The following is a 27,228-nucleotide window of genomic DNA, read 5'->3' as shown; positions in this document are numbered from 1 at the left end:
CCACCACTCCCGTCACTCTCAAAATAAGGCACAACGTGCGTCACTTGGATGTGCGCTAGTTTCGGGTCCAAAGTTTCTGGATCCAGCTGCAATCATCACAAAACAGACCATACAACACACATGTTAGAACGAATCAATTATTGGAAACCACATAATATAATATGTATACAGTGAAACTTCCACTTATGGATACATATGAATTAGTCACAGCAAAACTTACAGCGATCGGTAAGTAGTAGTGGAGTTATTCTTTTTTTACAAAAAAATCAAACTTTTGAATTGTATTGAGCGATGGGAATATTTCACACATTTCCACTGCTGAAACTATAAAATTGACTTACACACTGTATTTCTCCAAATATAGCCCCGTCCCCCCCACTTTTGAGGCTTTGAGGAGGAGGAGGAAGTGTTGGGAAAAATTTAGAAAATGCATTTGAATATAGTCCCCCCTTTACTTTTACCACGGGCATTTTTGGAAAAGAAGGGGGGACTACATTCAGAAAAATACAGTCCTTACACTGTATGTACAGTATATTATTGACACCCATTTTTTTTTTTTTTTTAATCCGAGTGCTTAAGGTAAGTTGATGATTGACTGTACATTAGGGCGGATTGCAAAAATTGATTTCTTTCAAATCCATCTGGCCCAATGAAAAAAAGTTGTGGGACCGATCAAAAATAAGGCCTGAAAAATTTGAGACCTCTACGTGAACCCCTGACCCTTGCTCAAATGCAATTTAGGGGGGCAGTCCCCCCTAAATTGCATTTGAGCAAGTCCCCCTATGCTCCTACTGTACATGTTACTGCTCATTTAATACTCACTAACATCATTATAGTAGAAGGATTAAGTCCTGTGTCATAAAATATAGACAGCCCCAGAAGAGTGGCATCAACTCACGCTCTGCGATTCCATTCCCAGTCTGACTGAGTCCGCTCCATAGCGCTCACTGTGTTGCTGCCTCAGCCTCTCAGATATCTCTGCCAACGGAGTCACCTTAGGCTCATGATACACATACTCCACACCCTTCTTCTCCCAAGGACTAGCCTGCTCAAGACACGTTACAGTGGATATGATGCATCATCATAATAACAACAACAACAATTTAAACTAAATACACTTTACGAATTATAGTCACAAAATCATTGAAGTATTCCTCAATGGAATAGCTTACTATGAATTAATATTTTTAATTTTGACTCAAAGACAATGTTTCTCATTTCTTTCACATAAGGCAGTCATTAATACTACTATTTCATACGATTCGTAATAGCATTTCTTTAGGCCCCATATTTGTGATTTTTGTGTGCAAACAATAAAAGTAGGTGTCATGTTTTGGTCTAGTGTGGTGATGGTGAAACATTGTGTTTACATCACAATGACACATGTTCTTTTTCAGATACATCATAGTCAGAAATGTATAAATGAAGACATGGAAAGAAGTTATAAATCCTTATAAATAGTTCACTAGGCAATCTAGATTCCAAGTGAGCAATACTTGTCATTGCTTTTTTAAGTAGTTAGGAGATTTTAAATGGTAAATACAAATAATAATAATACAAATATCCCCAAAAGATAATTCTTTACAATACATGCATGAAAATCAAATAAAAATTGCTTTAACATAGGGTTAATAAAATCTCACCTGTAACAGTTTGAATTCGCTGCCAAAGGTGAGGTTTATCACAAAGAAAATTAACAGAGCACCAATGAACTCTTTTGCTATATTAACAGAGCATTAATGGACTCTGGCTAAACTGTGGAAAATATTAATAGAAGAACAGATGGGGCTGTGGATCAAAGAGTCCATCACATCCTTGGTTTTGAAATTAGAGTGAGCCATAGCACAATAATTGTTGTGATACCAAAGATAGTGATATCGATCATGTAAAACTTGCCATTTATAGAATCATACCCAGGGTTACCGACTTACAAAAAATATTGTGGGGGCCCAAACCGGGGATCTTGTCCCGGGAAATTTTATAAGAAGTGAGTTTGAAAGTTTTTAAAGCATTTTAGAAGAGTCATATGATCAACATTAGAACCCTGATAACTCGAATCTTAATATCTAGTCGCTCCGGGGAAAATCGACAAGCCTGACACATTTTTTCCTCGCATCCATAACGAATTTTTGAGGGGCTCGGGCCCCCGCAGGCCCCATGGAGTCAGCACCACTGATCATGCCAACCTCTCCATTCAAATATTGAGATTTTAACAATATCCTTTTTATATATCCTAAACTTATATTAATACTTCTTGAGATGAACATAGATATTGGTAAAAGATGAGGAGTACCATACTTAAGTAACCAGACCTAGAAAAAAATGACATGCGCATGAAGTGATGGTCCACTCCATAAAGGAGTATAACCGTAAAACCTTCTACCTGAAAATATTAGTAATGTTATTTTATACAGAAAATTTAAAATCAAGTAGAAACACTTGCTTTAGAGCAAAGTATTCTTTACTATGGATGAATTTACTCTTACCCAGAAAATGGAATATAGACTACCTACATTTAATGCAATACAATAATAGATTTGTAGCTCTTAGGTAACCTTATGTCTACTATTTTACAGCTCTAACAAAGCCCATGTCCACTGAAATGTATTATTAAACAGGTGAATAAATATTATTAATATTTTTTAATGTTTGAGATTATACTTACTCGTCCATAGAAGGCCACACGGAAGTATGTGCCAAGGAGTCTGCGGCCAGAGCGTTCCACTTCAATTATCTTATTGCATGAGAGGGCAAGATTGCTGTACGCTGTGGCGAGAGCATCGTATTGTCTCCGTTTCTCGTAGATGGGAAGAACAAGGCGATAGAGGGGACCGAGCAGTTCGTACCTCTCAGCTTTACGTATCCACTCGGCACACAGCTCCACCTGTTTCAGCAGGGAGTCCTCGGAATAAGAAGCATCAACTGAACCTGTGCATGAGGTGCAAATGACTGAAATTAGTCAAGTATAAATAACAACAAAAATCGGAGCCATTAAAGAACAAAGGTACATATTGCAGTATTTAATCCTAGCTCAACTTAAGAATTTATCGATACCTCCACTGCAAAAACACTCAACAATCGCCCACCTAATCAAATCTGCTCATCTAGTAGCCCAGCAATACATATTCGCTCAGCTTGCAGTGTCTGGAGCAGAAACGCTCATCTCCTTTTCAGCGTGAGTCAGTCATCTGAAACCCTGGGTCAAAATCAAGCGGCAGGCAGGCGAGTTTCTCCCTTAGTGACGTATTTTTAAAATGCTCCTGTTTGAATTTCTTGCAAGCAACGCGCCGTCACGTCGGTACCCCAGGGGTGAACACTGAAAAGATCGCGCAGGGTGATTCGCTCCGGAGCACGCGCTAAATTTACTGCCACGAGTGGGCATCCCGCGGCATTTATACTGCATATAGTAATCGCTTATCAAACATAGAGAAACACGTAGTTTTGAAAGACATACCTGGTTAATAGTCAACATCTGTCTTGCCGAGCAATTTCCATTACGCTGACCACCTGATATTTTCAAAAATTATCTTCAGACGCTAATATGAGGATTTTTGCAACTGAAAATTATATTGGTGTCAAAACCTGCAGTTTAAAAAATTCGAACGAGTGTGTTCATTGTTGGACTGAATTGTGGATAGAAGAAATCGGAGCACGTGAAAGAGTGAGGAGCGCGGAGAAAGTGAAGAGCGCTGAAGGAGAGGTCGAGGGGAAGGAGCACGCTCCCTCCCCTCCGTGTTTCAAGCTACGAGGCTATGAGCGAAGGAGCAAGGGAAGAACACGTCCGATCTTGCATGTGACGTCATTGCCTTGAAAGCGAAGGGGCGAAGGCGCAGCAATGTGATATACGCAGTTTGCGTTGCCTGAAGTTTCCAGCCTGTCTCGTCTTGTTTGAATGCGCTTATGCTACGCTCGTTTCTTCCGAAATTGTGCTGTTTGGACTATTTTGAATATTAGTGGCCTTGTTTTAGCTATAAATCTTTGTGTCAATCAATTAGAGCTCAAAAAACTTAAATGCTGTCAGATATACGTCGCGTTAGGTCTTATTCTTTTTAGAACCTCGTGCGTGTCATACAATTGCTGAAAGATATCGAGATACCTTCGAGCTCAGAAGGTGACTCACCTAGCATTTGACCTCCAGAAACTATGGGAGAATTGAACCTGGTAGACCGAAAAAGGTTAGTTGGTGAGTGGGGTAGGGATGAAACACGTTTCCATTGTTCCCCTGTGACTTGATATTTTCCTATTTTCCCGTGGAGTCTCGGAAAGGAAAAAAACGGCAGAGGCATTAGCTGATGGAGAGCCGAGTGTAGTTCCGTTAGGCCCCTTGCACATACACCGATTTTGGACGGCCGGTAAAATATCGGCCGATATTTTACCGGCGAAGCGATGCTTGCACACACGCCGGAGTTTTACCGGTCAAACGATAAGTTGCTATGTTTTTGAGCAGGAGCTGGCGATCCACAGGGACAATGGCCGGCAGCTTACCGGCATTTTGCCAGTGCCGGCACGTGATCGGTACGTGTGCAAGCTCCAATGCCCTCCCATTGTTCACTATTGGAATGTGGACGGCCGATATTTTACCGGCCGTCCAAAATCGGTGTGTGTGCAAGGGGCCTTAAATCTATGACGTGGTTATTATCCTACGGCGCTGAGATTGCCCCGATTGTTGTCCAATCTCTTGGGAAGGTTCATGCTAAGTGCCTGTCGTGTTTTGCCTTAAAATTTTCCACGGCTGCAATTCTATTGTAATACTCCTGCGAGAGCCTTTAAACAAAATTGTTCGTGAATAGGACAAGCATCGTAGAGCAACGGCGTATGCGAAGAGAGGATCGGAACTCTTTCTACTCCCTCTTATGCTGCTATTACCGCCGAAGTTATTAAAATTTCCTCTTTCAAATAGTACTGAAAGAGGAAATTTCGATAACTGTCGAAATTCCAGGCATACGTCTGCAACACCGCACGATAGGATAAAAAAATGCCCCAAATTTTTTTTCTTTATAGCTTCGATCCTCAAAATAGGGGTGCGCCTCTTACACACGCTTATACGGTATTTAAATTATATTACTGTATAAAAAATGCGATCGTAACATTTTTATGTAAAAATATTGTACATCGTTGTCATATTTGTATTTTATATTGTTCATGTTTTCTCTTTCATAGCCCTGAGGATGATTTTAAATAAGTCGAAACGTTGGCTATAACTTGTTTTACATTAACCTAAACTCCGAGAAATATTATAAAATGATATTTACCGTATTTGCACGAATCTAAGACGAACACGATTCTAAGACGACCCCCCCTTCTTTGGAACTACGCTTGGGAAAAAAAAGTTTTCCTAATAACGATACGAATAAGATATGAATGCGGGAATGTTTGGCTAGGTTGCCTATGTCCCAGGAAACGCAGGCTTTTTGGCGCGTAATTATGATTAGATTTTAGCGCGTAATATTCCTTACAGGAATATTTCTTCACAGGGGCCATGGTCCGAAGATGAATAAAATTAAACTGGTGAAAATGAAACCTGACTTTATTAAACCCACACGGATAACATCCCGTAGTTTGAAGTCAAGCCACCCTAGAAAGTAGGGAACCACTCGTACGAGGTGAAGTTCGGAACTGATGCTATCGCGTTCGGCATACGCGACGGGAAATGATCAATGCGGGAACGATGGATCGGGATTCCGAGGTATAACTTTTCTTTTGAAAGCGGAATTGCAATGAATATTCTCTGCCATCATAATACTCTGAAAGGCACGGTTAATCACAACTGAATCGATCTCTCTAATCAGAGGCAAATCATGTTGCCTTCTTACTGTTGCTCTGAGAAAAATGCAACGACTTTGTAGCAGTTTATTCCGCGACATTGAGGCTTTAACGTTACAATTTAGGTAAATTGTAACCAATCACGCGATCATTTTGTGAGTTGATCGAGCTATAACTTGAATGGAGCCAGGCAGGTAGGTAAGGTAAAGGTAAAGCAGGCAATCTCGCGAATAAGGTATAAGTGAACCCGGCGCGCCACGTCGACTGATGAGCACACACCGAATCTTTGCCTGCTGCCCAAAAATGAAATATTTTTTTTTTACTTGAACGCAAAATTAATTATGCTAAATTACTGTTCAGCTATTTTGACGTTGATTTTTCGTTGTATCGCTATCAAGTGGCAAACTCAGGTGACCATGATTTTTCCGACGTAAATTATGCAACCCGATTGATGTCGAGAATTTTGCATCCGATTGTGAGACGAACCCTCTTTTCTGCACGAGTCGGGAGGGAAAAAAACCTAGTCTTTGATTCGTGCAAATACGGTATTTTGTGAGGGACTATACTTGAGCTGATTACAGAGAAGAGATGGTATTAAACTGATAGGAATAGAAACGCTCACCTGTGTCAAGTTCTGGTCCCTTCTCATCGATGGCTATGTTGGAAGATATGAGAGCAAATGACTCGGCTCCCCAAGACAGAAGGCCTTGCTGCTTCAGAAACTGTGAAATCAGGGCGGCAACATGCAACTGGCACATGGCTCCCTGCAGGCAGAAAAATACATACCGTACTTCTCCAAATATAGGTAGTCCCCCCCTAATTTTTAGGCCTCAGTTTCAGTGAAAGTTAAAAAAATGCATTTGAAAACAGTTCCCCCCTTTACTTTTACCACAGGCATTTTTAGAAAAAAAGGGGGGACTATATTCAGATGTATACGGTATTAAGTGATGCAATCGAAAAAAATGCTCTGGAATCATCAAAACCTCAATCAGTATCAACACTGCACTGAATACACTAGTGGATACTTTTATCTTTTTATCTTTTTTGTACACGCTCACAACCATCTAGCATTCTTCAAGTTTCCCCCATTATCATAACTCTAAATTTTATTCACCATCTCCATTTGATACTTAATTTGAAAAAATTAATGTCTAATACAATGTCAGATGTCAGCAAGCACTCTAAGTACTAATATAATGTGTAAGAGTAATAAAGGTGTATGGATAGGTGGACATAGTGATCCTGCTGTACATGGATTTGCTTCAAATGAGCAAATGAATTACTTCCTTACACTTGTTGAAAGCATAGAAAGTCAGAAAGCCAATTAAAGCTGGTTTCAATGCTTCCATCTGCTGATATCCTTTGTATGCGTACATGTTTGTGATCATCTGCATCGACTAAGTCAGCACTAAATTGGTCTTCAGCAGCAAGGAAGTAATACTTCATCTAAATGAGCTGGCACAAACACAATGTGACCAGTGATGCCTTGTGCTGAGGCTGATTGTGTAGAAATGTGAAAAACATGTTGAATATGAAGAGTTACAATTGATAAGCGAGTGTGCCCTTCATTTTTTCATTGAGGTACAGCCCCTGACAGAAAAATCTTACCACTCCCAGGAGAAAAAAAATTTTCAAGTCCCATATTGATGCCCAATTGGCAATGCAATAGACCCACACCCGCACTGCAAAGAGCAACTAACACTCTGAACATCAAGGGAAAGCCTTCTTCCTTGCTGGAGGAAAAAGGTTTTAAAGCCCATTGAGGAAGACATTTTGACGTACAATATTCTGATGACATGATGCTCCAGGACAAGGAGTTTCCAACCACACCCAATCCTCTTTCCACCTCTGCACCCATCAGTCAAACAAAAATCATTCAATCCTATTCCACAAAGGAAAGGATCTGGGAAGGATTTCAATGTGGAATAAGTTGCTTTTTCTATTGATTATATCAGCATATAAGTCACGTGCCAGAGGCTATGAATTTAAAAAATTGCTATGGTTAACAAAATAGTGAGCATATTTCTGTTCTTTTATGTTCTTATTAGCCGATGCATGCAGGAAATATGTAACATCCTCTCTTAAAGTAGAAAAATGAATGAAAATGGCATTTTTCCATGATTTTCTCAGTCTCACATGATGCATAGTAAACATTATGTCTGGGGATAATCTGTACTCTCAATTAATTGGATTTCCTCACAATTCTCCAATCAGCTTATCTTTTTACACCCACATAATTCTCTGCCTTACATCCTTAATCACCTGCTCTGTGTATCCCATCCGTGGCCTACCCCTGACCTCCTGCTCCTTCCTCCTCCCTCTCTCTCAACAATTACCTACTTACCTATTTTCATCAGACCATCATGTCTCATGATATGCCCAATTAAGTTCTCTCTTAGTGAGCAGGTGATTAAGGATGTAAGGCAGAGAATTATGTGGGCGTTAAAAGATAAGCTGATTGGAGAATTATGTGGAAATCCAATTAATTGAGAGTACAGATTATCCCCAGACATAATGTTTACTATGAAGACTATGTGAGACTGAAAATCATGGAAAATTGCCATTTTCATCCATTTTTCTACTTTAACTGAGGATATTACGTATTTCCTGCATGCATCGGCAAATAAGAACATAAAAGAACAGAAATATGCAAAGTTACTCCCTCTTCTAACAAAGGTTTTCAAATTATTCAAATATACCTAGCCATTTCATCCCCATCATTCTTCCATAGCACCACATTTTATAAGATTCCAAACGATATGATTTCTCCACCGCTGTCATCGTCCATGCCTCAAATATTATACAGAGGTGTTTCTACTATGCAAATATGTATGAGAATAAAAGTTGATAGAGGAGCAGAGTGGAGAGCTTCATCAAACCAAACTTTGGATAGTTCATTGATGATAGAAGAAGCATATGCCTCACCTCAGAGAGGTTGTCATTCTTCTGATGAGACATTGCCATGGAGTGGAGCCACGCATGTCGTAACTGTGGCGTGGATGCGTAAGACGACGCAAGTGAATGTTGCATGTCCGCCAGCATTTCCGGATCATGTGCGCCATGCTCCCTCATTCGGGCCATTGTTGCTAGCACAGTCTTCACCCTCTTTGTGAGGTCGGCTACTTCCCTTGGAAAGCCTTGAAAGGGAAAGAAGTGTCACAGAATGGATCAATTAATATTTGATACCCAACCCAAACTCAAGGTCTAATGTCATAATTACATGCTATAAATATTTACACTGATTAAAGACACAGACAGTATAAATGATTATCACAAATATTAAGGAAGATTACGTGAATTTATCTTTAATATATTAAAGACATTCACAAAATGAAATTAATGAGCTATCCATGAAAAGAATTGATTTTCTAACATTGGCCGCAATAATCCCAAACAACTTGGATATGCGATATGCAATTCCCATTAGCCATATGCAATTCACACCGACTACAAACCCAGAAATATTACATTCAAAATCTCTCACATGCAATAGATAAGACTACTTTGAGTTGAATGTTTGCATTTAATAACTTCTTGTGAGAAGTGACTGGCCATGTGCAAGTGTGCATCGCCCTCATGCGTCCTCCCCTCCTTTTCCACATCTCACCCATTCCTGTGGTCATTTGCTTTCGCCTCTTGTACCACGGAAAGGAAACTGCACTTTGCAGCCACTGAGCGTTGGGATGATGAGAGCACTCACAGCCATTGGGACGTCAGGAGAGTGCCAGAGTGTGTGAGACATCGTGTGTACGCCAGCAATTGGCAACGTGATGTGCAAGTGGTAGGTGTAACGTCGCGTCCTTGATGCTGCATGATGATCCTACTGTTTTTGAGTTTTATGCATTTATTTTTTAATTGTATTATTGTTTGTATGCATGTTTATGTTTATATTGCTGTTTTGGGAGTTGAGGGCGCTATGGTGATCGGAGTGTAAATAATGGATTGTTATGAAGTGAGCCATATTGGAGGCTGGAGAGAGAATAAAGCTACAGAGAGTATAGATGTTTATTATTGGTAGAGATTAAAAAAAAGGGTTGCGACATCACAGAGGACAATAAATTTGTGTGTGCCAAGACTCCCTCAGAGTTCTCCATCCCTCGTGTTCCCTCCCTTCCCTCCTTGGTGAACCAAAACTAAAAGTGCAACTGCGACTTGCATTATCACCATGACGAAAAATGATCAAGCTAGTAAAAAAAATGCAATTGCTGGAATACTATTTTACTTTTCCCATAATTTACAGTATTGAGTAGATGAATTACCATGCAATGACAAGACATCATGCAAGTAAAATTCCAGAAAAAGCACCAAAAAATAACAATGATTTTTTTGCGGCTACCGTGAGCTACCAGTTAGTCCCCCTAAAAAGAATACTACAGTGGAACCCCGATTTATCGTTCCCGCATTCATCGTTTTCCCGCATTCATCGTTCGCCGTCCCTGGTCCCAAAAAAGTCCCATAAAGACAATGTAATTTTTTCCCGCATCTATCGTTCCCCGAAGTATCGTTTTCCCGCATTTGTCGTTCGAAGATCACGGTCCCGAAGTATATTTTTCCCGCATTCATCGTTTGACAAAAATGAAACGACGTATTTACGATGTGGCATTCGCGGATTCGACCGGCACATAGTATTAATCTTCCCCAAGAGATGGAAGCGCCATAGTGCCCTCCGGAGCAGCTCGGGGCCGTGGGATTGTCTACGTTGCACAGTTCTCACCGTTCTCACAATCAGCTACCCCCCTCCCGTCAGCCCTTGTGCCCCACCCCCTCTGACTCTTTCTTCCTCTCTGAAACCAACCAAGAGGCATTTAACGACCCGGGTCACGTTTCGCGACGGGTTCGTGTTACGAAGACCATAACTGATTAGCTCAGAAAGGAAATATCAAGTTACCCGAGAATGATAGAAAAGTATTTCATCCCTCCTCCTTTCCCTCCCCCTGACCTTTTTCATCTTCAAAGCTCACATTTCTGGAAGCCAATTGCTGTCTGAGTCACCTATTGGCCCCAAAGGTGAGTAACAAATGACTGGTAAAAGACGAGGCAGACGAAACTCGATACCCTGGCATTTGAGCTTCTCGGCCGTTGATCCAACATTTTTTTCCGTAAACAATATCAGATAACAAACTATGACTTGCTATAAATCTCTCTTGTCAGATTCACAAACATAGGGATATCTCAGGATATTTTGTTACACACTTTGGTCGCGCTTCACCCTCGACAATCGGCTCAGCATCAGTTCCGAACTTCACCTCGTACGAGTGGTTCCGTATTTTCCTGTGTTCGCTGAATTAAAGCCAGTGTTTTCTTTGAGGCTTTGCGAAGCCTGGTGTTATTTTTATTAGTTCAATTTTTATTCGTCTTCTGACCATGGCCGTCCCGATGAAGCAAAAGAGAACTTTGAAAGATCGTCTCAAGATAATTGAAGAAGTGGAAAAAAATTCGAGGGAAAAGCGAGTTGACATTGCAAAACGTCTCGGGTTGCCAGCAAGTACATTGAACTCTATAATGGCCAAGAAGAGTGAGATTCGAGAGCAAATAGACAGATGTGGAAGCGCATCCAAGAAGAGAAAGACTGGCAAGATCTCTACATTTGCCGAATTGGAAACGGTGCTCTTCAATTGGTTCCAGCAGGCACGGGAGTCTAATATTCCCATTGATGGAGTGATATTAAAGGAAAAAGCGAAGATTGTTGCCACCCAATTGAACGTCGAAAATTTTAAGGCTTCCAATGGCTGGATAAGTCGATTCAAAAATCGACATGGTCTTGTATTCAAGAAGCTGGCGGGAGAGAGTGCAGAAGTAAATGCTGAAAGCACGGATGACGCTGGAAAGTCTGCCATCGATTCTGGAGGGCTACGATCCAGGAGATGTGTATAATGCGGATGAGACTGGTCTGTTTTTCAATGTGCTTCCTGATAGAACATTGGCCTATAAAGGAGAATGCTGCCATGGAGGTTAATTATCCAAAGACAGGCTAACGGTTTTGCTTTGCGTGAATAGTGATGGCAGTGACAAGCAAGTGCCGATTGTGATAGGGAAATCGCCAAAACCGAGGTGCTTCAAAAACGTAAGAAAATTGCCGACAAAATATTACGCAAACAGTAAATCATGGATGACAACAGAAATTTTTATTTCGTTCCTCCATGCATTAGACGCGCAAATGGGGGGGCAAAATAGAAAAATTATCCTCTTTGTGGATAACTGTGCAGCACACCCCAAAGACACGTCTTTTTTGAGGAATATTAAAGTGGTACGGTTCCCAGCAAACTGTACAAGTACGCTCCAGCCACTTGACTTGGGGATTATACGCAGTTTAAAAGCGTACTATAGACAACGCCTCGTACAAAAATCCATTTGCCTTATGGAGTCAGGAAAGGCAATGAAGAAAAAACTAAACGTACTTGAAGCACTCCACTATATTATGGCAGCATGGAAACAAGTGAGCCAGAACACAATTCAGAATTGCTTCCGTAAAGCTGGGCACAGATACCCGATTGATAATAATGAACTTGCAGATGATGATGTTGATGATTTTGGTCAAGACTGGGAAGAAATGTGTAGAGCCATGAAATACGATTTTCAGAGCTACGTAGCAGTAGATCATCATGTGGTTACAAGTGGCACTGAAACCATTGAAGAACTGTGCGAAGCGCACACATCTACTGGGGCTGTAGAGGAAGAAGAGGAAAACGAAGTAGAAGTGATCCCAAGCTTTGTCGAGACTTACGAAGCTTTAGAAAAAGTGAAAGCGTTTTTCTATGCGCATAGTGGAAGCGACGAGGATCGTGAAAACATTTTAAGTCACGAAAAATCATATTTTCGACTACGGCAGAATGCCGCTAAGAAACAGAAGACAATGCATGACTTCTTTCAAAAGCGTAGTGATTAAAATGTGAACAGTTTTAATAGTGTATCCTAGCCAAAAGTAATTCAATAGGTACTATTATTTAATGGGTTTTATCAATCATAATTTGTGTTTGTTCGACAAAGTTTGTTACTTATTATAAACCACTAAAATTCCAATATGCTTGAGGTACCTGTAGTACCATAGAGTAAGTATGTACTTACTCTATGGTAGTACCTACGGTATTTTGGCGCCCAGTTTGAAGAGAAGCGATGCATTCTCGAGTGAATGAATGAGTGCATGGAAATCGAATACAAAACGCGATAAAATAGGGAGGAATTATTAATTTTTTTAAGCCTTATAATTTTGAAGAGGGCTTTCCTGATTTTATGACATCCCATCAATAGTTGACTATAGCCTAAAGGACGCATTAAAACAACAAGGAAGTGCCGCACCTACGACTAAAATATTTTCAGATTGGTTACTATTTTCTTCAGTTTCACCAAGGGAGTTCGTGTGGGGATTTAAATACCCACTGAGGTAAGAAAACATAATTTTAATATATCAGCGCATGAAAACATTTCCCTCCTAGAAAATAAATAAAATGTTCTGTTAGTTGGCTCGTTATTTTTGGGTTGAATCCAGAACTTCTCATCCCAAGTGGACGACCGACGTTGGGTCTTGAAGACCACTGACGAGGGGAGATATCGTACCTCGATACGCCTTTGTCAATGCCATATTTTGACGGCAATCGGAATGCCGAACGCTTCTCGAAATGGGTACGGTTCCATGGAATTGGCCTTAGTTTGATTGAATTTTTATGTGGTACATTTAACATGACTTACATCATTTAAAAATAGCAACCCTCTCTCCATGAGGTATGGTGATGTAATGATTATCGTTGTGATTATCCATCGGGGAGGCAAGGGTTTGCGGCTCCGAAAGAGCGATGTATTTTGTCGTTCTCAAATAGATCAGTTTTGCCCGGATTCAATGTAATTTAATTTGTAGCAAGCCTAGGCCAGAGGATACATTTTTTACCGTCGTAATGGCTTTTGGGTATTGAAGCAATCTTATTCCAAACGCGGAGATGGGAAGACTACTCTAGAAAGTGTTGGTGCCCCACAGGCACAATTCGTCTTCGGAACTCCGACGAAAAAACAGGCCTGCAACAGATTTCGGAATACACTTCTGATGTGCACAAGTTTTGATGCAAAGCATGCGTATTTTAGCATGCAGTTGAATTTCGGTGATGAGAGATGGTCGTCATGGGCGGATCCAGGATTTATTTCTGGGAGGGGCACAAGCACGGCCGTATCCAGGATTTTGTTCAGGGGGGGGGGGGCACAAGGATACCTCGTTATACAAAACGAACGAAATGAGAATGGGACCGTATTAAAAATCTGGCATATTTTTAAGGGTCTGGGGGGGGCACATGCCCCCGTGCCCCCCCCCTGGATCCGCCTATGATGGTCGTAATAAGACTGCCGAATCCGTCGTGGCAGTGTGAATGCCGAGACGGCGAGCAAACATTTTTTAGTGAGGTGTCGTATTCCCAAGGATTATTGAAAGATATATTAATAGAACCAAGTATATGCCCAAAAGTATTACATAAAATTCAAATAAAATATTCAAATAGAAAACAGCTATATTCCTTCATGAATCCTTTATAGAATATCACTATTACACGCCAACATCCTACGTTTCCTGCCGCATAGGCAACCGCGCCAAACTTTCCCGTATTCATCGTTTTCCCGCATTCATCGTTCATTTCGTCCATCCCCTTGAAAAACGATAGATCGAGGTTCCACTGTATAAAATATTGGATACCAGTTTTGTTGACTTCATAAAAAATATTTGATTAAAGGCTATAATTTAAGAAAACTATTGTATCTTCTCAGGTTTGTGAGAGAATATACTTCATAAAACTTTAGCTGATTTAGCATCTAAAAATTAAGAACTACATTCTTTATCAAATTAATTCAATGAATTACATTGATTTACACCAATTTGTAATAGCAGTTTGCCCTTAGAATCAAAATCCTTTAAGGTCTTAAAAATTTGAAAGAGGCAACATTTGAAGCCATGACAGACCTGTTCCTCTAACACTGAGATCCCTCTCCGCCAAGTCATCGATGAGACCCAGACTTTCCCTGAGATTAGCCGAGTCCAACGTGGCAATCCCAGCACTCAGCATTTTAGAAACTGCAACCATGACCTAAAATATGAAAATTCATCAATAAATGCATTAATATCCACTAACAAGGAGAGACCACGTACCTTGCTCCGCCTTTTTCAATGCCGTATTTTTTATGGCATTCAGAATGGCGAACACATCTCTGAACTGATAGTGGTTCCATTGAATGGGCCTTAATTTGGCTGCTATTAATTAATTTCCAAGCGGTATTTTTAACAAGCGTTATATAATCCCAAAATAGCGCCTCCCTTCCAACAGAGTCAGTTGGTCCAGTGGTCAGCATGTCCAGCTCCCACTTGGGGGGCCCAGGTTCAATACTTTGTCACGGCAGTATATTTACAGTTTTCATTTTGATTATATGGTGACAAATTTTTTACCAATGTTAATTGCAGCTACAGAGTGTGAAGAACAACCACAAACCATACACAACTCAGGCTCAAGGTTGAAAATAGCTGATAAGTGGTGACCTGTACATATGAGTCCAAGATAGTTGCCTATAATTTATTAGTGGAAAGGTTAAAGCTGTCAAAGATGTGTTGCTAATACACCCATGTCTCCTATAGCGCAAGGGATGCGTTCCTTGGGGTCTTTGCGCTATACGAATTTGGGTTATATGAGAGCGTTTTAACATTGGGAAGATAGGGATGCGTTCCTGGTAGCATAGGTCTTGGGTATTGAATTTCCTCTAAAACATCTATATTCCCATAGAAAGCCTTAGAAAACATTATTTATATAAATTTTTATAGTTTAAAAGATCTTTAAAGAAAGTATGCACGCATTCAAAGACTTTAATTCACGTTAAAAAAAATTCTTACGTCCTTTTGAAATTCCCTCCTGTCGTGCGGGTGGGCTAACATCTGCTATCTCAGGGGATCGTAATGCGTTGCCGGCAGTTGATGATTTTTCAAACTTGTCTAAAAACAACTATTGTGTCACCCAGGCACTTTTGTCGCTCATTGAAATGACAGGAAAAATGCTACTTTGAATGCCATTTCATAGCTAGCGGAGTTAATGAATGATAAATCATTTTAATTCGAAGTCCTCCGAGTCATTAGCAGCTACGTGAAACAGTCTTTAAATGCCTTGAAACCTGACCCAGGTTTTCCTTCCCTGAAAATGAATGAACGAGATTGCATTCTTTTCCAAAACAATATCGTCTCATCAACATTAAAAACTGGTTGAGGGGGAAAGGAGCCACTTTCAATCACAGCTTGGAGTTCATCAGAAAATGTTGCGGTGACTGCGCTATCAACACTTGCAGATTCACGTGATATCGCCGCACTGAAAACACTTGCTTGCCGTTTAAATTATGGAACCAACCGGAGCTTTCACTAAATGTCTCGGAGCGATTACCACTCTCGTCTTTTTGTACTGATTCACTATGAACTTTCCGTATGTGTAGACCGCTTGGTTGAAGTTGGTGCAGCTGAGGTCACTGATGTTTTAACTTCGTCTTTATTCAGAATAAGGCATCGTACGTTTAAACTTCCGCGCAATATCGCTTTGACGCTCTCCATTTTCAAATCAATTGACCTCTTTCAATTCCTCTTCTAGGTTTATAGTTTTTCTTGATAAATTCTTGATTTTTCTACACGCATTCCTATTTTTTGCCATATTCTCTTGGTTTTTACTCTGTATGGCTCTATCTATATTACCTTCCACTGCTGAACTGTATTCCTGAGATGCAGAAGGCCTACGACTGCAGGGAGGGAACGAAGCCATTGTGTTTGAGACTCTATAGAGGACTCTTTTATGTGTTGATGCTATTCATGCGCCACTCGGCCACCCCGTGAATACCGATGACCTTGAAGGCTTTAGCGTAGACCCTCTACCTGGAAGTCAATCGCCCGATAACCTATGACGGCAAAATTACGTCTCAAACCGTATTGCTGAAAAAAAATCATTTCCACTAGCCCCACGCTTACTTAACGAGCTAAATTATTTATTATCATTCTGTTAAGGAGACGAGATAAATTACTTCGGTAGGCCGGCTATCTGGACCCAATGACGAGTACCTAATACTTTTGGCCATTGCACAGCAATGGATTTTGATTAATATATAAACAAAAAAGAAGATTTGAGGCAAGCAATAATAATAATACGCGTAAAATGATAGAAATTTCGTGTGTACTTAGCGCAAGTTCACGTTTTATCACGAGAGCGTTTAAGATTTTTGATTAGGCTACACTGCGTTGCAATGTTTCCCCGAGGTACGAATTTGCGCTATATCGAAATTGCGCCAATCGAAATTGCGCTATACGAGACATGGGTGTATCTCAAGAAGTGGAAGACGGATTGAAAAACAAGAAAGTATGGGTCTCCCATTATTTACCAAGCTCTATGCTTATATGATTAAAACATTTTTTCCATTATCCAACAATCATTGTAAAAATCAATAGGGGTAATCGCACCAATGAATGTCCACTTTAGAAGTTAAATTACAAATTTTGATTTTAGACGAATGAAATGTCTTCTAATTGCCCCAGTATAGAATTTTCTTTGTCTTGAAGGTTCATGTGTGAAATTAATACCTTTCTTCTCGGTGTAAATGGATAACGATCAAAAGTACAGCGATGAAAGGAAATACTCGTAAAAAACCCAATGAATGTCCACAAAATCCAGTGAATGGCCACAGGTAGTACCAATGAAAGTCCAAGCCAATGAAAATCATCACTAAGTCATGAACTAAATCATTTTATTCAGAAGTTCAAACAGCTTCGAATAGTATTCAACAAGTATATCATTCCAACTTTAAAATTTCCACTCAAGATTAATTTTAAAATTATTAAATAATTAAAAAAACATGATATTATTATATTATGATAAGTATTGATACATAAGTTTGCTGAATGAAATCTGGATATTGTCAATAATTATTTTTTTGTTTTTTGGTGGCTATTTCTTGCTGAATGTTCTTACATGATCTTTTAGTGCTCTTCGGCTGTTTCGGTTCGTGGAGATGGAGAACGGAATTTTCGACATTCTCTTTATCCTCTAGCATTTTAATTTTCAAAGCTAGAGCTCCTGCTCGGGCCTGCAATTTCCTTTTCGTTTGTTGGTCCTTTTCCTTTCTCTTGGCTGTGCGCTCTTCTTGGAGAATTCTTTTCCTCTCTTTTTCGTCAGCCTCTTTTTGCATTTCCTCTTCTCTTAGTTCTTTAAACTGTTTTGATGTTATAGCATATATGGGTTTATTCTTTGCTTTCCTTTTTCGGTCACTTGTAGCAATGCGTGGGAAACTCAGGTGTTTGCTCCAAATTGTCTCATACTCTTTTTTCTTGAAAGTTACCTGATTCGAACGAGATTCTAAAGGGGTTAGTTCTTCTTCTGAGGTCTCATAAGTGTCTATTTCGGGTGAATCTGGACACGGGACATTGAAATTCTGAGGCTGATGTCGACCATTTTTCAAATTGTATTCGACGGGGGCCACTTCATTGTCGGTATAACATTCATCATTTGAGGAATTTGGAACCGCCGAAAGTAAGGAGTCTTGGTTCTTTTCTGGAAAAACCTCGAAGATCACTTGTGTTGGGTTTTCCTCAATTATGAGGGTCTCAAGCACACCTGTCTTACATGAAAGAGATATCTCGCCGTTATTCTGGAGATTCTCATAATTTTCAATTGGGATACTATTAAGGCTATCAAAAATCGTGTCATCATAAGTCGAAGACCTGGTTGTGGGGTCATCAATGGGTTGCTCCTGTGGGCGGGTAATTTCAGTTAAACTATTCGTCTTGTGTTTGAATTTCTTCCAGATGTTGTACAAAACTGTTTGGGATGGAGGATTTTTCCCTGATTTTTCAGCATTTTGAAATAGTTGTAAAATATCTGGTGGGATGTCGGCTTCAATTTCTTTAAAGACTGAGGTTCCCTCACCAGCACTATCAATTGAATTTTGGTCAGGTGCATAAGCAATTGTTCTGTGTCTGTTCGACATACACTTGGAGTAATCTGGACGGTTTGGATTGAACGGAAAAATACCACAAGTTTCAAATGATTTTCTTATGAGATCGGGTTTCATTGCTGAATCATAGGCTATCTTGAATAATGGAGCGAAATTTATTTTGGTAATTGGTTTTGTGGACTCTTGGGTGTGTTTTATCACCGTTTCTTTCCAAGCTTTCTTGAGGGGTCGGAATATGCCAACATCACATGGCTGTATAATATGAGAGGCGTTCGCTGGCAAGCAGAATAAAATAATTTTGTTTTTCACACAAAAATCATGTAAGTCTAAGTTTATGTGCGAACTATGGCCATCAAACAGCAACAGAACAGGGAATTTCACCCCCTTTGCTCCTAGCTCAGGTTTGAAGGCATTCGCAATGAACTCATAAAAAGTAGCACTGGTCATCCATCCACTATCACTTTTTCCAATAACATAATTTTCAGGCATTGATGCGGCTATATCTCGAGGGATTTTCTTGTAAGGATATACCACCATCGGAGATATGTCTTGTCCAGATGCGGAAAAGGTACAAAGAGCCGTGATGGACTTTTTCTCTTGACCCAATTCAATTGCATAGACATTTCTTGTCCCCTTTTCCGCTAAGACTTTGCCAGATTTTGGGCACAGCTGGACTCCCGTTTCATCTAAATTAAGAATTCGCTCAGGATCGGATAGAATATCGTTACAGCCCTCTTCCACTAGGAACGATTTTAATTCGAAAAACCATGTCCTTAATGTTTCCTCAGTAACAGCTGCACGAGCTTTTGATAGTATTTGTGCATACCTGAAGCTTATTTGGGGATGTCGTTTAAGAAAAAGCTTCATCCATTTCACTCCTGGTCGGTCATTCGTGAATGGATTTTGTCGTCCAGTTTCTTGCATAATCCTTTGCACCGCATCTTTCACATCGTTAGTACGTACTGGGTAGCCTATTTTAGCTTTTTCTAATATCCACTTTTCAATTCTTGACTCCTCTTGGTCCGTTAAAATACTTTGGGGTCCCATTTTTCTATGGCTGGGCACCTTTTCATGTATTTTATTGAGAAGTGTCGACTTCGGAACTGCATATTGCTTGGCAGCCTTATTTGCACTCAGTGATCCCGCCCGTACTGCTGCCACTGCATTTTCCAATTCTTTTTCGGTATATCGAAATCTTGAGTAGGGCCTTTTCTTATTAACTGCTTCCGCCATGCTACAGAAAGCGAAAATATTCTAAATTAAGATCCAGAAGTTCGGTGGTAAACAATCATATCTACCCCCCAGAAAATCGGGACATTCACTGGTTTTCTACGCGTTCCAGTAAATGATCGAAATGGACATTTACTGGTATTTCCGCTTATAGCCGATACCAGTAAGGTGTCCGCCAAATTTTAAATGTAATAATTATATATTTTTAAGATTAAACATACCTGAATGAGCTTCAATTAGCAAGCAATCAAATACAAACAACGCTATCACCTAGTAACCAGCTTAAATATTTTGGCGAAGAAAATACTTGGTAACCTCTTGTCTTTATCGACTTTTCAAATGCCTCTCGATCATTGAAATGCCACGCACTCGTTTTGGAGATCAAAATAATGTTGTTATAAACTTCCAGACGTTCAAAAACAGAATGAGAATATATTGGCTAATATTATAAGAAACCAATTTACCCAATTACTACGGGAATAAACGTGTAAATCTTTTTGCATAGAAGATTCACTTCAGCCGGACATTCATTGGTGCATGGACAAAGACTGGTGCGATTACCCCTAATATACTTTTTACATGTATGATCATACATTTTCAACAGTGTATTTGCAATGTTGCATACATTAATTTGTATATTTTAACTTGGCCTTTATGTCTATTTTTAATGATTAGTGGGGTCAATATTAATAAAAATAGTATCATCATTTAAGTTCAAACCAACCTGAGTGTGTATGCGCATGATGCTCTTGCCGGCAGTGAACTTGAAGTTGCCGCGCATCAGCAGGTACAGTAAGGTGCAGGCCTCTGTGCGCGTGGTGGACAAGCGACTCCCACAGCAACGCAGCAATTCATGGCACAACTGACCACAAATAACAGTGCTCCCTGCAATCACAAGACACAAGAATCTTACTAAGAAATTTAATTCAACAGACTGAGTTTTTAAAACTTCTCATTAGGGAAAGCAGATAAAATTTTAATTTTCACTGTTACACATATACATTTGGAAACAATTGTGAATCCACATCATGCAAACAGTTAGTCCGTTAGTGCTGATAGGAAAAGAATTAATCCATGGTGGTTGGTTGGTTGGATAAACTTTTTCCTTAAATGTAACAATAATAGATAATAATTGGAGATGGACGGATCCAGGATTTTTTTTTGTCCAAATCTGGATCAGATACTTTATTTCAGGTCGGATCTGTGAATATTTTCTGTTCCAAATGCATTTTTAATTGCCTGCCATATAACAAAGAAATTATTCAAGTTTCTTCTATGTAAACACAATCAAAGGAATGCTATTTAGGATTTCATATACATTTAAATATTTTTAATAATTAAAAATCATTTTTAAGAGCTTTCAAGTTATTTTTTTAAAAACAATATCATTACACGCTCAGGATATCAACTATTACGCTTGGGTTTGGCAATGAAAATAGGTTTGAATTTGTGGATAAATCAATTGATTGTATTCTACTTATCCTCACAGATGTTTGCTGCAAAATCTATCACTTTCTCATCGCATACCGACTTGTATTCCACCTGAAAATGCTTCAGTATGGTGAGGTGGATTTTCCACTTCCTCAACAGTTTTACGACGTAGTGAATGAACACGGCATACATTGAGTTCTCCTTATCACAATAAAAATGTTTCTACTCAATTAACAACATTTTTATCAGTATATCGTTAAATTAAATTGTAATTGAGAAATATGCAACACTATACACAATGTTAAGAACAACATCGACATCACGTGCGGGGACAGAGAAGGGGTGGGTATCAGAAGCGCATAAAGGAGAGGAAGGAGCTCACGCCTTCCGTCTTTCAAAAACATCAGAGGCACAGGCTGATAGAGCGCCAAGGTGGTGTTTTGACATCTGAGACGTAGTTACTTTTGACGTGGTTATTATGTTATGGTGCAGAGATTACCCTGATTGTTGTTCAATCTCTTGGGAAGAGTCACTCCATGTGCCTATCATATTTTTCCTTAAAATTTTCCACTGCTGAAATTCTGCTGCATAAACCATATGGATAAATTTCGGATCTAGATCCAATACCATCAATGAATTTGGATAAGCAGTATCGGGTGAAGATTAATATCAATGGATATATGGATCTGAGGTATCCGATCCCTAATAATAATAAAACAAATGATTCCACTTCTTTCAAATGTTCAATGGTGCTTTCAATCAGTTATGTACTTTTAGAGATGACAGGAATACAAAATGCAACAACATTAGGGCAAATTGACTCAGCAACTTGATGAAAGACATGTTGCTTCAGTAGCTGATTAATATACATTGACACAACGGAAAATTCCTAAGTAAATTTGATATTTCCTTGAGATTTTCAGGGAATATAAATTTCCAACGATTTCTCAGTATTCCAAGTTTACCAGAGCACTGGACACCTTCAGACATGTTTACTTAACGTGCATCAGGGTGTATTTCTTCTTTTACAACAGAAAGAAAAAAAAAGATACAGCTCTAAACTATAATTTAAATTACATACAGTTGAGGACCTCAAATCCGGAAAGCTTGGGACCAAAGGGTTTCTGGATTTCTGTTTTTTTTCTGGATTTCTGGTCTTCATGGTATATTTTGTTAAATAATGTATTTATAAATGTATTCAGGCTCTTGTGCTCGATACTTGAGATCCCACTGTGTCCCTGCCTCCTAAGTTGTCCCTGTGTATGTTTACAGCATGTGCTAACTTCCTACCCGCCCCAGAACGAGGCTCGGATAGTGGTGCCACGAGGTGGCTAGTCGAAACACTACGCAGAGGAATATTCAATTTTTCCGTACTTCTGGTTTCCCTGGGGTCTAGATTACGGATTTGAGGTCCTCATTCCCCGCATTTGTGAGAAAATATACAAAATTTTGATCCATGATTCTACCCTAGAAACAAGAAATAAACAAATCAGCATCAAGAAAGTGTCAGCTATATTATTTGCCTATTTAGTTGATTTAAATTCTGTTTATTTACACTTTAAGGCAGTATGCCCTTATGCTGCAGGCCTTAGAAGGCCTACAAATAATCTGAAAGAGGAGGCAACATTTGAAGCCTCGACAGACCTCCTCCTCTCACTCTTTCCGCTCAGCCACTGACAAGAGTGATACTTCTTTCCCTTTCTATGGTTACCTTTGAAAATGGCAGGAGAGAAGTTGTCAGCGAACGCCCTGAGGGCAGCAAACACGTGGCCCAAGAGAGTTTCCGACTGGCCGACACGGAGGAACGACAAGTGGACCCCAAACACGGACTGCAGGATCGGCCCATCGACAGGGGGAAGCTCAGCGCCCGCACTGCCGCCGTGGGTGCAGAACAGGCCCAGAGCATCGAGCACCACCAGCCCCACCTCTGTGGCCACGTTCGCCTCCAACAACGCCTGGTAGATGGGATCGCACTTCCTTGAGGCTGCCACCGGAACCTCCGTCTTGAAAGGGATTCCACCTGAAGGAGCCACAGCATGGCATGGTCACAATACATACCGTTTATCTCCGAATATAGTCCCTCCCCCCGAATATAGTCCCCCCCCCGAATATAGTCCCCCCCCCCCCAATTTTGAGACCTCAGTTTTGGGAAAAATTTTAAAATGTAAAGGAAGGCAATTTTTCTGTGGTTAGAAAGTTAAGATTCTAGATTCGATAAAAACCATTATTTTCTGTGAAGATTAAGAACAAATCTGTTCACATATTTTCCATCACAACAAAATAACTATACCTAAAACATGTTGTGATCCATTGCATGTATCAGTAATTTATAGTTCCTTAACCAGATGTAATGAAGAAATGAGAAATTTTTTTAAGTATCCAAGGCTATTGTATTTTTTAAACCTTCACAAATTATTAATATTTTTGATTTCCAAATGACTACAGACAATGTCAATATATAAGCTTTAACTTAAAGCCCATAAACAGTATTGCATTTGGCCCTGAAACTTCCTTAGATCCAGTGTAACACACCCATCAAGTCATCACAAATCCAAGTGACCTGAAGAATTTAGGAAATCTAAATAAAATTGTGTTAAATAAATTATAAATATTATAAAATATTGCTATCAAATGCCTGCTAAGCAAAACAATTAAACTACAGGACTCACAAATATCAAAGTAATAAAATTAAGAAATAAACTTTTTCCAACAAACATTAAAACTGAAAAAAAATTATATCAATTTTCAATGCCTCGTCGCGAATCATTGCATAAGTTACACAAAGAGCTTCTGCTCTGCATTTGCGCACAAATTCGACGATATTTTCCTCTAATTCTTTGAATCTGCCGCATCGAGACCCCCGAAATGACTTCCGCGATGTATTAGCGCTTTGCTAGCGCTGTAAATACTATGATTTACGGCGTATTCTGCAATGGCTATTTTTAAATTGGCATCGAAACTCCGTCTTTGAAGGCCTCTAATCTGCGGCAGGATTGATCCTCATCTTTCTACTTGATCCATCACCTCACTGTTGAACGTAAAATTATTTTTAATAAAGAAAATATCGCGGAAATAATTGCGAAACGTTATGCGACGTAATTTATCGATCCTATTTACCCTGACGAATTGAAGATATTCCTCAATAAATTGATTACACTTTCGATGCTGAGTCGCTGTATTTCGATCAAATGCAGTAATGCCGGCGCTTCTGGTTTAAAGTCGTCGATTATTGCGCCTTTTCAGAAACAAATGCATCACCTATTGCGCATTCTTGTTCTGTGAAGGCGGTAAAGGCAGTGGTTGTAAACACGAACCGCACGGACGTATAGTAGCTACGGACGCAATGAAATGCTAAATCGTCACGAAAGGTTCACTTTATCTGTTTATTTTTCGCAATTATTTAAATCGTGTAGTTATTAAATGAGCGACGGGTACATATACTATTGATTCAATTCTAGTGTTCGATTAATGTAATGATAGTGTGTGTTTAGTTTTCATTTTAATTATTTACTGTTTTGCGTCATTAAGTGATCAGTGTCGATTGTATTATTCTAACAATACTTTTCCAAGAAAAATTAGCGGCTACCCGATGGATTCCGTGAAAACGCATATTCGATATGCTATTTGAATCGGAATAATCGTATCTGTACAACATTTGTGGTAAAAATTGTCTTAATTTCCGGTAAAACGTGGCAGTGTTTACTAATATCTCCGATTATAATCCTCATAAATATACTCAAATAGAAAGACTACGAGAACATTAGCCATTATGCCGTTATTTATTACTTTATGGTCACCTTTAGTATGCTAAATTGGATTACACTCGATTATAGTCCCCCCCCCTTACTTCTCCGCGGCCATTTTTGGAAAAAAAGGGGGGACTATATTCGGAGATATACGGTATTGGGCCAAAATTTTGGCACGCAAAATAGGAGTTGAGACTTAAAATAGGCAAAGATATCCAGCAGGGTGTCCACCGTCTGACAACAAAAACATTCCCTGAGATTTTCAGGGGTATTGCTTTGTTTTCCACAATTATAAAAATTGCCAATGCATCCAAATTAATTGCTCGCAAATTTGCAAGTTATCAAATGTGTTCTGCAAGGCAATATAATATAAAAGAGTAAGCCACTTTTAATGTGTCCAATTAACCATGGTTTTGTACATACTGTGAGTCTCACTTGGTTCCCAAGCCATGACCATATGATTTTGATCCTTGTTGGCAAGTTTTTGGTAAAATTCACCCTGAAGACCCGACCAATGCATATCAATAGTGGAACTTCAAGCATTAAACATGGTCAGCAACATATTTGTTTGTTGCCAAGTCACCAAAAATTATTTCATTCACTATTTTCATTTTAAGTATAAGGTCACTCCATAGAATTGAATCCCCACATATTGCACTACTTCAGGCTAGCAAACCACCATGCTAGCAATCATAACAATAAGGCAACATGGTTGGTAACATCAAATATGTAGTTTGATATGCGAGTAAGGGTAACTGCATTTAATCCAGCCTCAAAAAGAAATTTGCAGCCCAAGAAATTGGTCACAATTTCATGTAAACTTGAGCTGTAAATCAGAGGGGTGAGTTGTTTTACGCCCTTGGAATACACCAATGCCAGCAATTTTGCATATTTTCACCACCGCAGCGAGACAAGAACCATTATATTTTTACCAGCTTCAAAGATAATGTTAAGATTTCAGGGAAGAAGATGCAAGTGAACATTCAAGTGTTTTTTTTATGATAAGTTGATTGTGATGATCTGGTAGCCTAGTGACAAGAAGATAAAGGTAACTGTGAGTGTACACAAGAATTATAAGAAAATATTGGCTGTAGTTCAAACACAGAAGAGTTAAGAGACACAGACAAGAAGTTCAGAGACACAAAGAACAGTGATATCATCAGCAGGTGAGAGCGAGAATAATTAAGAAGAACAAATTGATGTGCAGGTGTCTAGAGAAGAAAAAGTTCTCAATGGCACTGTCAAACTGATGAACTGGCATGAAAAGTAGCATAATTGCGATCACCTTTTGTATTTGCAAAATATAAAGATATACCACACATAGAAACACTATGAATTGTCATGCCAAAAGAAAATATGTATACGTGTTGAAATATAAATTTAAATAACAGCCAATATTTTGGCTGAAGTAGTTGCTGTGCTTAAAATACTGTCATGACAGTCGCATGTTTATGTTTGGCATCTATGTATGTAATCCTTGTGTGTTATTATCGGTTTTTCTGCTGTGAATTGTTTTGGTAGACACTGGTCGTTCACAGCAGACGTTTTGAGATATGAAGGAGATAAGGAGTTTAAATAAAACATCGTGAATATATCTAAAATTAGATCATTTTAAAAACCCCCATTTAAGTAGATCACAAATTATAGCTTAAACAAAAAATGACATTTTAAAATTACATCATGACAAGATATTTGTGGTAAAATTTTGTTTTGGAGGTTTTTTTCTTTGTTTTTCAAGAAGTTCCCGAAATTGACAATGCTAGCCAAAAACATGAGTATAAACTACGTCCCCCAAGATCCCACGCTGTAACCAGATTTTGCTGTAATTTAAGCATACAGAGAGAGGGAAATTTTCAAATCTTAATCTCACCCACTCCCCCGCTTCCACCGCCCCTCCTCAGTCCACCGTCGAGGCCAATGGACGAGAGGGATGCTTCCGTTGGGGGCTGAACACGAGCGGGCAGGGTCATCGCTCGGCCCCCCTCCCGCCCTATCGTGGGCCCGCTGCGCGCCACGTCCGACAAATCAGTGCGACTGCGCGCCTCTATGTGACGCCGCCCCTGATAGCGGAAGCGGTGCAGGCAAATTCTGGCGGGAAAATAATCACTCAATGAACCAC

At 39.5% G+C, this 27,228-nt stretch overlaps 1 protein-coding gene across 1 annotated transcript in view; it reads right to left on the bottom strand.

Annotated features, from left to right (window-relative positions):
- Positions 1-27,228, bottom strand: part of LOC124168527 (dedicator of cytokinesis protein 9) — a 141,147-nt gene that overhangs the window by 10,607 nt on the left and 103,312 nt on the right. Inside the window, exons 25-33 of the mRNA XM_046546855.1 lie at positions 26,980-27,197; positions 23,075-23,383; positions 20,657-20,817; positions 14,699-14,822; positions 8,689-8,900; positions 6,386-6,527; positions 2,666-2,928; positions 899-1,045; positions 17-86 (exon numbers count right to left, since the gene is read on the bottom strand). Coding sequence (XP_046402811.1) covers positions 17-86; positions 899-1,045; positions 2,666-2,928; positions 6,386-6,527; positions 8,689-8,900; positions 14,699-14,822; positions 20,657-20,817; positions 23,075-23,383; positions 26,980-27,197 — 1,646 coding nt within the window. The remainder of the gene's footprint in view (positions 1-16; positions 87-898; positions 1,046-2,665; positions 2,929-6,385; positions 6,528-8,688; positions 8,901-14,698; positions 14,823-20,656; positions 20,818-23,074; positions 23,384-26,979; positions 27,198-27,228) is intronic.

This window comes from Ischnura elegans, chromosome 11, assembly GCF_921293095.1.
Source record: "Ischnura elegans chromosome 11, ioIscEleg1.1, whole genome shotgun sequence".
NCBI lineage: Eukaryota > Metazoa > Arthropoda > Insecta > Odonata > Coenagrionidae > Ischnura > Ischnura elegans.
This window is presented reverse-complemented; position numbering and strand designations above follow the sequence as displayed.